This window comes from Aspergillus ibericus, assembly GCF_003184845.1.
Source record: "Aspergillus ibericus CBS 121593 unplaced genomic scaffold BO80scaffold_1, whole genome shotgun sequence".
Lineage (NCBI taxonomy): Eukaryota > Fungi > Ascomycota > Eurotiomycetes > Eurotiales > Aspergillaceae > Aspergillus > Aspergillus ibericus.
Genome location: NW_020292099.1, coordinates 524,489 through 535,881, shown reverse-complemented (window position 1 = coordinate 535,881; position 11,393 = coordinate 524,489). Strand labels below are relative to the sequence as shown.

General features: G+C 46.4%; 2 protein-coding genes across 2 annotated transcripts; one reads left to right on the top strand and one right to left on the bottom strand.

The window, feature by feature from the left end:
• The first annotated feature begins 226 nt into the window (after positions 1-226).
• Positions 227-2,210, top strand: BO80DRAFT_370757 (uncharacterized protein). Its single transcript, XM_025716462.1, has 2 exons — positions 227-860; positions 928-2,210. Exons 1-2 carry the CDS (start codon positions 445-447, stop codon positions 1,808-1,810), a joined length of 1,299 nt encoding a protein of 432 aa, XP_025580539.1. The 5' UTR covers positions 227-444; the 3' UTR covers positions 1,811-2,210.
• Positions 2,211-10,173: 7,963 nt separating this feature from the next.
• On the bottom strand, positions 10,174-11,001 carry BO80DRAFT_430582 (uncharacterized protein; the record flags this gene model as incomplete). The annotated part of the gene is made up of 1 exon (XM_025720707.1): positions 10,174-11,001. One exon carries the CDS (start codon positions 10,999-11,001, stop codon positions 10,174-10,176), a length of 828 nt encoding a protein of 275 aa, XP_025580538.1.
• Between the last annotated feature and the right edge of the window lie 392 nt (positions 11,002-11,393).

Sequence of the window (11,393 nt, the reverse complement as noted above, 5' to 3'; positions counted from 1 at the left end):
CCCGATAGGAGATCAGAGGTCAGAGGTCCGAGCGGTCTGGGCGGTCTGGGCGTTGAAGCTGATAGGTGGAAAATACTCAACTTGCGCATGCACTCAAATAGCCCAAACCAACCATGTGCCGTAGCTGGGTTTACAATCACCCTCCTAGCTTCCCGCCACCTTTTCGTGTTTGAGCAGCCGCCGCCCCACCTGAGCGCATTGGAATCTTCGCCCACCACAGAGCAACGATTTCGAGATAGTTAAGCCCAACGCTTACAATTTGACGAAAAGTGTTACCCCTCTTGATAATAAAACCCCAACTAGGCCCGGAAGAAAGAAGATTCAACAACCTTTCTTGCCTATTCCTCCTTATCAGAATAATTCGTTTTGTCTTAGTATAATTCTTTACAACTTTGACACTTTTAAAGCGGTGTTGTAACAACTTATGGTTGCACTGAGATAACCATGGCGGAAACGATCGGACTTGCCTCCGGGATACTTGCATTGGCGACGTTTGCCTTTCAAACCAGTGTCTCTCTTTATGAGACAGTGAAAAGTTTTCAATCGCATCCAAAGCGTGTCCGTGACCTTCTCGGGGAGCTGGAAGCTTTGAGCGCCGTGCTGGCACCCCTTGTTGATCTAGTAAAATCGACTTCTGAGGTCGATTTATCAGTCCTCGATTTGCCATTGCTCCGATGCGGCAATGCCTGCAAGGAGTTCCAGCAAGAGCTACTCCGATGCGCGTCAAGATCGAGCAGTAGTCGCGCAAGTTTCCGTGATTGGGCAAGATTGACATACATGGGTGGCAATATTGATGATTTGCGTGACTTATTGGCAGGATACAAAGCTACAATTAATATTGCCTTGACCGATGCCACACTGTAAGTTACCATTAACCATCAGTTCTATCCTATCACAATCTTCCGTTGTTTATTAATCTCTCATCAGGCGCCAATCTACGGTTGCTGTTGAAAGCATCAAGGACTATGAGGGTCTGATTCAAGATACGAAGGAAGACCTGGGGGCTCGACTTGAGAATATTGATCAAAAGTTAAAGCAGCTGGCTGAGAAGAACGGAATTCTCTCTGAACTAGATGCAAGTGAACTGCACTCATTGAAGGAGGAGCGCCGGAGTACAGAAAAATGCCTTCAGATTTGCGCCCAGTTGTCAAGCCATATCGATCAAATTCAGCTGATATCCGACAATGCAAGCCCTGCTGACGGATCTGAGATGGCTGATATGTCGCCCGAGACTGTCACGAATGAAGGCTTACAAGAATGTAAAAGGAGCCTATTTGCCACAACCGTCAAGTTGGAAAAGCATATGCAAAATGTCATGGATCGGCTGCTCGCGAAATCGAGGACTACCGTTTCTGATGAAGATGCCCAAGATTTGTCGCGGCTACGTGACGAATGGGAGGCCGCTCGGCAGTGCTTAGATATCTGCTCCCGTGCGGATAGTCACTTCAAGGAGACTGTCAGTGTTATCGAAAACCACGGCACTGGTGACGCTCTGCAGTTTATGGTTTCCGCGAATGGGAAAGTTCTTCATGGAAAAAATCGGGGTCTGGGTTGGAGGAACAGACAAGTAGGAGGCTATATGAGCAATGAGTCAATCCAGCAGCTATCACGAGACCTCACAGCTCACCACACTGTTTATTCGAGAAGTGAAGAGCCCATCTCAGAATCCGATACTTTGACACGTGCCAGCGACGCGGCGGGGGAAGAGATGGTCCCCGAATTTAAGGAACGGTACGGGCGAGGTTTCACCCTAAGATCAGCGCCGACACCGGAGACAAACATATCATCCCGCAGTGCGAGTAAGCAGTAGAGCTTCAGCCTGTGATCTTGCCCCAAAAAGGCCTCATGCCAATGAGGATCTGATTTTCCGGTTGTTCTTTTTCTAAATCGTCTTTTATTGTATATGATTGAGATCTCATATCAACCTTCTATATTCTTTCCTAAATAGTTCTGGCATTGCCATGAAGCCTTATTCTTGTTAGTAAATCGGGAGATACCATAAGTTCTGCTACCATTCTTCTTTCCGACTACAACAAAAATTTATTTGATATGTTCTGACTGATGGTTGAAATTTGAATGGCGAAAGTTGGTCTCGAAGCTGGTGCTCTTTGTCCCGTTGCCGACAATTACTGGTATATCGGGAGATATCTATGTCAGGTTGTGGCATGCTTGCGGAGCTCATAAAACATAGAAAATCAGTGATACTTTCCAAAGAGACGAGGGAGGGGTTTGTATGGTATTCTTGAAGCAAGTATAGCGTATGGTGAAGATCACTTGTAGGGGAAATGTACAAAACTTGTGGTTTTAGACTCGGGATCGGTATCGGTACTCATGAATTGGGAATATGATTGTTAGATGATCTGCATTGTGGCCCACATCATTAGGCAGGAGTTTTCGTTTCTGGGAAGGAGACACACGTGACCGAATATTGTCATGCGAAAAGAAAAGTCAAGGATCATCCAGAATATATTAGAAGTGCGAGCACAGTGCTTTTAAATTTGATAGCAGGTAGGTTTTATTGAAGAGAAATCAGGCAATGCAGTCATCCCAACATAATTCGGGACACAGAAGCAGGGCAACAAAACCTGCGCTAGCGACTTCTAAGGCTGTGGTGAAATGCGCTTGGCCAGTATTTGGATAAGTACTTTGCCGATAACTTTGAAACTGTTATTTTCATAAAGCGAAGGGCTCTGTTGCGCATTACGTCCGCGAGACTTTCAATATCACATTTCCAGAAACCTGATAACAAGAGTAAGACAAATTTTCTATGATTCAAGCTGGGATACAGTGTAAGAGCTTATTAGGCAAGTATTGTTTGCGATCATATTCTGGCTGATACCGCCCTTATGCAGCTTCCGCTCATCTCACTCGTAAGATGCCGGAGCTCAGGCGTCCTGTGATAGGATAGCTTAAGAATAGCCTAGCTATCGGGATCGGGATCAAGGTCCTTGGGGTGACGTGCTGGGGTGGTCATAGAGATTATGAAATCATTGGTGGTAGTTCCAAACCTCCCTATTTTCTATAAGGTAACGTTCCTCAGTATTAGACCACTGATCCCTCAAAGATCAGTCTATCTCATGAATATAGGCTACCTTTATTATTATCAGTGGAATCCTAAGCGTTTAGTGGCCAATTCCTTACCTAGTCAACAGGCCTTCTACCCTGACAAGTAGATCCTATCACACGTCCTCATCAAAGCAGCACGTATGAATCGCCCGCTTCAAAGCCCATCGTAATAGAGAGATAAAGCTACAGCTTTCCCTGCTCAGCATAACAGTGCCACAAATCGCGAGACTTATATAATTCGATCTCTGTTTGAGTCGGCACTACTCCACGTGACAAGCTGGAAATTGCAAGCAGTTAAAGATCCCTCCAGATTACAGTCTGATTTTTAAGAATAACATCCCACTCCGGCCTTTGCCTGTTAGCTGCTGGCTGTAACCGTCTCGCACCGTATTCTGAGATGCAACCTTGACTATAGTAGAGCTGAATATCGTTGCGCTCTTAGATCAGAATCTTGGTAGGTAAGTGAGAGATATATGTCCAAGATTTGTACATAGTTGGAGCTTCACTGTAATGGAGATTTTAAAGGATCTTAACTAATATATACTGCTAAATAACATACATGTGTTTAGTTCTTAACTTATTACTATCTCTATAAGTTCTTTTTAAGTGTTATTTTTTACTTAAAAGTAGCTTTGAGCCTTTGGAAATAGTAGTTAACAATTCAAATGATATTAGTGGAAATTAATAATTAAAATTTATTATATTTCTTTATTCCACAAAAGATTTTCTGGGTGAAGGTTGTTATGTATAATATTTAATAATATAATATTTCTTTCTGATTATAAAATGTGCTGTTGTATATTAGTATTAATCTTTTGTGATAGGATCTACTTGTCAGGGTAGAAGGCCTGTCAACTAGGTAAGGAACTGGTCACTAAACACTTAGGATTCTACTAGTAATGACAAAGGTAGCCTATATCCTCGAGATAAATTAATCCTTAGGGGATCAGTGGTCTAACACTGAGGAATATTACCTTATAGAAAACGGGGAGATTCGGAATTACCACCAATGACTTTACAACCTCTATGACCACCCCAGCACGTCACCCCAAGGACCTTGATGCCAATCCCGATAGCTAGGCTATTCTTAAGCTATCCTATCATAATCTTAAGTCATCATCTATCTGGACTGGAGTCAGTAATGTCTGTATATATAGTAGAAGAGTATTTTTATTACTTACATCTTCCAATTCTCAACAGCTCTGTTGTACATTTCATCAGTAGCCGGAGCTCTCTTCTTGTGACATATCTCATTCTCTTTCCGTTTTGTAATTTGTTGGTACTCTGTAGTAAAACCACGTAATTCACCGGTTTTTCGGAGCTCCTCAACTTTTCTCCGCCTCTGGTCCTCCTCGGAGGAGGCCTGATTTGTTGTCACGTGACATACTGATTTTCGATATGGTATCACTTTTCAAGTTGTTTACTGAGCATGAGTATATCGAAGAGAAGAAAAGGAATGGACAAGCAGTTCGAACGCCCTATTTAACTTCGAAATGTTCCTCGCTTGGTTGCCTGGCTGGTCTACTTGGTCACTCGATCGCTCACCTATTTGCTCACCCTACTCACCCCGCTCACCCACGCTCTGGACAGCATCACCCAAATCACCCGCATTCGCTCTTCGTCTTAGTGTTGCTCACCCATAAAGCAGCGACTGAGAAAGGGCTCATATCCCACTCGGCCGCGTTCAATAGGTGGCTTAAGTACGGCTGAGCAGACGGGAAGCCCTTTTCTCCACACCCTGTGGTCGTATGTACTATCCTTTTCCTTCAAGGGGAATCATAAAGGGGTTCAAAGGAACATCAATAATATCGGCTGCAAATGAAGCTTCTATCTGGCTCTGGGGTTTGGAGTAGATGTTGGTGGGTTAAGGTACTGGTGGTATACCTCGAACTTTGGATTGAAGATGTTCAGTCTGGGTTTCTAGTGGAGGGCTCGAGCTGCAGTGTGATGAGATGTAGATGGTTAAGTGCGTGTCGAGTCTTGTCTGGACTAGGTGGCTGGGGATATTGGGAATTATAAATGAGGTTGATGCCATGCAAGGTCTCTAGCAGTTGTTCCAAGGGACGAGATGATTGCTGGGGTGTTATGGTGGGAAGGGACCAGAAACCGAAATGTGAAATACAAGAACCAGTCAATGAGGGGAGGAGATGCTTTCAGACTTGTGCCATTTACTGGTCAAACTGTCTTATTATCATTCACTTTTGTTAAATGTCTGTCAGCCCTTTCCTTTTACAACTGTTTTCATTTCCTCTCTTTCCCAAGTGAACATGTACAGAAGCAACCATACTAAACTCATCCTTACGCCAATATGCAAACATCAACCAAGACTGAACTAATTAATCCCACAATCTTTCCTTCCAATTCTCCCCCATTCAGGGTGAAAGAACCTCAAACTCCACTCGCTGTGTATACATTGTCTTCACCCATTGGTAGTTCCAATACGCAATGGTAGAAGCCACATCCGTAACTTCTGATACCTAGAAACCCCAGCCTTGTGATATGGTCTGTCTCATGGATACACCGAAGGGATTAATCATCCAGTCTTCTTCACCACCTGAATCACTAAGGTTCAGTTAACTAGTTCGCTTGATCAAGACAACCCACAGCCCACTTGTCCATACACATACAATGAAGGAAGAGAAGGTAGCTTGACAGAGCAAATCCCACCACGCCATGTCCAACGTTCATCTAAGAAAAACATGAGTTATATCCATATTGTGGTGAGATCACCAGCTGTACATCTCTATTCCATTATGTTGCTTGCCGCGTTCATCCCCGTATGAAGTCAACACCTAATAAATGCATATGATCAGACCGAGGAAGAAACGAAACCAAGTTGCCTGGAGTAGTGGGCCCTCCTCTTCATGCCAACACCGTTGTCTAACACGCATCTTCCATATCCGGTTAACACGCGCGAGCATGCGCGCTAGCATGTCTGAGCTGAAAAAGAAGATATTGCAAATCGACAAGGCAGAGGCCAGGCCTTGGAATGTCCCGCCCAGTAGGCGACGATCTCAAGCTTTGGACAATTTGTTCCAGCTGCTGACAAGCTTGAACCCTAAGTTTAAGCTCGTCCCGTGTTGTCTCTCGTGTATGCTGTCTTGTTGAGCATGTAGGTTTTCCGTCTGCACAAAGTCCAGACTTGCCTTTTGTGCATCCTGGGTTTTCTTGGAAGAGATGAGATATTGAGGTGGGTTCGTTTCATCCAGTTCCTAGACATTTGGGTTTCGTAGCTGCGCCCTGCGACGGATGGTGATACTCCCGTCCAGCTGTGGAGAAGTGAAGAGACGTCCAAAGCTAAGATGTTGGCAAGGCCAGCCCGTCATGCTGTTTGGAGAATGGACTCTGAGATTGAGTTGACAATGATCGCAGATTGGTCTCTGTGTCAAACACAGGAAGATGCCCTCTCTTCCATCAGAGAAGAAAAACCCAGTCCATCGTGCTGCTGGAGCAGTGAGATCTTGTTGGCACTGCTGCTGCCAACAAATGCAGGTGTCTCGCATCTAGTGCTGATGGTATGCAGCAGCAAGACGAGTACCTCTTCCATGAAGATGAACTAATCTCGGATGATTCTCCATAAACACCAAGACCATGGGCTCTGTTTCGAAGGAACCACCCGTGTGTTCGGGATTCGGGACGAGACGTCAATCCAGGGTAGAAGCAAGAACACCGATGAAATTGTACGTGTTCGGAAGTCTCTCCATCTCTACTTTCTTCGACTGCAGCCCTAACCTCAAACCCTGGATCTTTGCAGATATGCCAGCAGGTGATGAGAAGATGCCATGATCGTATAGACGAATGGCTGACGCATAGCAATAGGAGTAAAGGCGAGGTTACCTATCAGGTGAAGAGCAACGCAATGTGTCATCATTTCGGAAAGCATTCCTCGCCTTGATCCACTCCTTTGCATCATGTATCTCAGACCTGGCTGGGATTTGCGTTTCCACTAGCTCTGCATCGATCACGCAGACACGTCGTATGATACCATCAGAGAGGACCCACGTTAGCCGATCGACGATTGCCTTTCCATCTTCGAGCAAGTAGAAAGAGATATAGCGAGAACCACATACGTGTCTGTAGTTCCTGGTTCCACTTTTGGGGCGGGATCTTGTTCCCGTTCATTGAGGAGGTGGGGCTTCGTTGTCTTCTGTCCTGATTCGAGGCTTATCCAGACGAGGAGCAATATGCCGGGAGATACAGTGCCTGGCACGCGGCGATGAGGTGTGATCCATCAGCAGAGCAAAGAGCGACGCTTCGGTGGCAAGAAGGTATGATTCAAAGATGGGAAAAGAGCAAGAATATGGCCTGGAATTCTGCACAGCATGGGACATGACTTGCTCCGTCTTGGTTCTCTTCACTGGGAATTTCGTGTCTTTGATATAACCCCTGAGTTGTTGGGTTGACCTCGACGAAAGACATGGTAGAATATGCAATTGGTCAATCTGCGTGGTGAGGATAGTGCTGCCAACCTACTATTGTATAAATGGTACAGAAAGACGTCGCATATACGGCAGCGATAAGACCCATGAAAAGTATGCTGTGATCGATGTAGTCGATGGATTCAGAAACCCGTTGTGCTAAGCTCGCATTTGACCGATGATGAGTCGAAGTCGATGGTTTCGCGAGTGGTTTCGTGTTGGTTTTAGAAAGTTAGGAGGAAAAATACAATGAACGAGATATTTGGATTCGTAACATAATATATGGCTTCAATATGGTTTCAAGTCTCGCAGTCACAGTCATGCTTCTCCACAGCAATTTATCTGCTGTACTAGGTTGCAGCGTCTGGGAGGACACACCTAAGCAGTAGTAATGATGATTATTAAAGTAGGTTTATCTTGCGAATTGCCTGAAATCGGCTAATGTCCTGCGGCAATAAGTGAGAGGAGTGGTAGATCACATGTGAACAATGATGAAGCCTTTGAACATCATACTTCCTTCCGAAGAGAGATGGACCCATACCGATTCGTTGGGGTAGCGCAATTGTCTTGATGTTCCTTCTCTTGCAGCATGTTCAGCGCAGTTGATAATCTAGGGTATTCTGTTCTTAAACGGCTCTTCGTATCTCTCTGGATTATAGCTTCCCTTTACAATCAGGCGTAGTGAGATGGGATAGACGATGTGACAAGACATGTCTGCGGAACGGGTCTGAGACTGTCACATGCAACAAGATATTGCAGTCTCATTGATCGCCTCTGTCACTTCATGTGGTGGTGCCGCTGGATTCGCAAGGCCCAGACAACCCTATGGGTGGCATTGGTATGGCATTGGTCTCAACAGCGAACATTCAGCGCTATATAGACACTCTGGAGTGTTGCGCAGTGCTTCGCCTATTGAGCAATGGTATCATCAACCGAGCGGGGTTGTTGGACGTACAACAGTTACATGACTCTGGCCATGTGCATTCTCTTCGCATCCAGTATCCCCCGCTTCTGCCTCTTCTGAAACAGAATCGTCTCACCAAGCGCAGAACAATAGAACTGATGGCTGGTCGCTGAATAAGGCAGCAGTGCCACCACCCCATGCGTCTTTTTCCACTTTTGTCGTTCACCCGTCTTGTAGGGATATTCAAGCTCTTAAATATCTTCCAGCGAATGCTTTGTAGGGTTGCTCGCTTGATGGTATAAGTGCAGTGGACGGTAAGACAACACGGGGCCTAGTCTAGCGCATCATACCGCTCGACCCTAGAGCGGCGGTTTCAAGACGTCGCTAGGTGGTGTTCCATTGAGGGGACATATTCGTATGTACTGATCTTATCATCCTTCTCCGACGAAAGGAGCAACATATATTCGTAGACATAGGTTAGGGACTCGTCGACACCTGTATATGATGACCCTCGTACTCGTATGTATTGATTAACTTTCTAGGGTGAGGGGGGTTTTCGTTTAGGGTGGACTTGAAAGAAACTCTGGCGTAGTTCAGGTCACATCAGCTTCGTTGTCATCTTCAGAGGACGGTCTGGGACTATATGGGTCAGAACAGATGAGCACTGTTCTCGACGCAGCCAAGAAATGCAACAATATTTGACAAGTCATAGTTCCTTTGTGTAGATCGCAGCTATAGCTCTTACTTCAGAACAAGGGAGGGACATGGTCCTTGCCATGTTCCAGTGTCATGTCATTAGAGTCCCTTCATCTAGAGCTTTTGTTCTTTGGAGGAGGATAAGTTTGATCAAGGTCGGTGGACTCTAACACCAAGCAAGGTGGATCCGTTTGTGTCCATTGTCTTCAGCATGAACCCGACAACAAAGAGAAAGCATAAGGGTGATCATCCACCATTGAGAAGTAAAGTTAGGCTCATAGCCCAGGCTCTATATCGAGAGAGTACTCTGATCTTCGTTGTGTGGATGAGTTGGAGAGAAGAAAAACACGAGGGGAGGGTGAGGATTTATATAGGTTTCTGATTGCCCAATTCGGCAATGGAAGTTGTATCTCAGTGGCAGGGATGTATCACGAAGGTCGACCCATCTGTAGTTACAGATCTTGGCCACATGGCCATCTGGAAGTCGCGCAGTCGGTTGAGGGACGTGGAGACTAATTGCCTGAGTAAGGTTATGGAAACTTGAGCCATTGTCGAGTCCCTCCGCAAAGCCGGAGTAGTAGACTTAGGGGGACCAACATGCCGCCCATGGCATACGGGGGTGTCAGCGCGGTCTGTATGGCGCTCCGAGAGCCCATATAACCAAAAGTATATGAGCACAGCGTATGCTCCGGTTCTGGTACGGGGTGGAATCGCTACAGCGGCCAGTTTTACTGCTTTGGGTCTGTAGGGAAATCCGTCACGTCGCATTGCCAGCGAGTAATAATGCCCTGGTCGCCCAATATTTTTTGCGCGGTGTTATCCCGACGGGATATGTGGTCGTTGTATCGGACTTGCTCATACGAGGATCATGGCGGATTGCTTGATGTACTTAATATTGTCGTGGTGGATGACCACGCTGCTGGTGATGCGTATTTCTGGCGTGTGCAGCCATATGTACCACTCCGAAGGCTAGTGATATCCGTCTTCCCTTAAATTGACCGGCGCGTGAGCGATGTGACATGATAATGAGACAACTTTCTTCGCAGTCAAGATGATGAAGGCATCCAAGTGTCACGTTTGCCGAACTTTTCAAGATCCATCCGCATATTGCCCCCCATAAGTGACGCTTCTCAATACACTGAGGCGCAGAACCAGGGCCGCTATGGACGCATGGTCAGGGTAGTGAGGCAGAGATGAGAAACTGGTCTCGTGGACTTGCCTGGGTGCGAGGATGCGGTCAAGGCTTCGGAAGTGATGCGGGGGAAAGGCTTGGAAGACCGGACGAACGAGACCAAGTTTGCTGTGGTGGCATTTCCGACGCATGGTGATGTGGCCTTGGTTGACGCGGATGAGAACTATGAATCGATGCTCTAGGCACTGCGAGATGCAGTCAAATATGCAAACAGTGGTCGTTCTTTGAAGCATCTGGGAGTGCCGTGTATCACTGCTCCAGTGGGGAAGCTTAGCGAGGCGAAGATGCAGGTCGCACTGTCCTTCTGCGGCAGGGGTGCCAGGATTCAGATCTTTTGTGATACGCCGTTGTGTATGAACTGTGTCGAAGCGTTGAGAGAGTCCACCTTTAGCCTCAGAGGAGATCGTGAGAACCAGTAAACCGTTTTCCTTGTCAATCAAGCCTGTTTTGGGAATTCGCTCAACGGAGTCAATCCAGGAGGACGACCCAGACGTAGACATCTGTGTGATAACAGTGACATGAGCCTGCTGTGTGAAAGTCTCTGGGGCAATATGCACACTGACTGTCTCCACAAGTGGTGATCCATCACCCCAGTATCTTGGGAAGGGGACAACGGGACCTGGACGACCCGTCTCACCCGGGCCAAGAGTGAAGCCCGATATTTGCCGCTGGGAAAGCCCCGAGGCATTAACCAGTATTGTGGAGACTGCAAGCACCGGGCACATGGGCTCCGCTTTGGATCACTAGGAAAGCCCACGTCTGTGCAAGGTTCCGAGCCGGAAGTACTTGAGAAAGTGGATCATCTGATCTTGCATACTGAGGTCGGTACAACAGTACATGGATGAAAATTTCTGCGGCTTGGCATTCATGCATGGGTCGCTTGGGTATTTTCTTAGGACGATGAATAAACTGAAACAAACGATGAACAAGACGGGAAGGATTGACAGACAAATTGAGGAAAAGAAAATCACAAGTCTACAAGCGCGTTAACGGAATGCCGATGACGAAAAGCGCAAACAGGCCCAAGAAACTGAAGCCAAATAGATAGATAGATCCATTGACCCCATGGAGCGAGCCACTGGTGCTCCACTGTTCAGTGGAGCTGCGGCAAACAAAA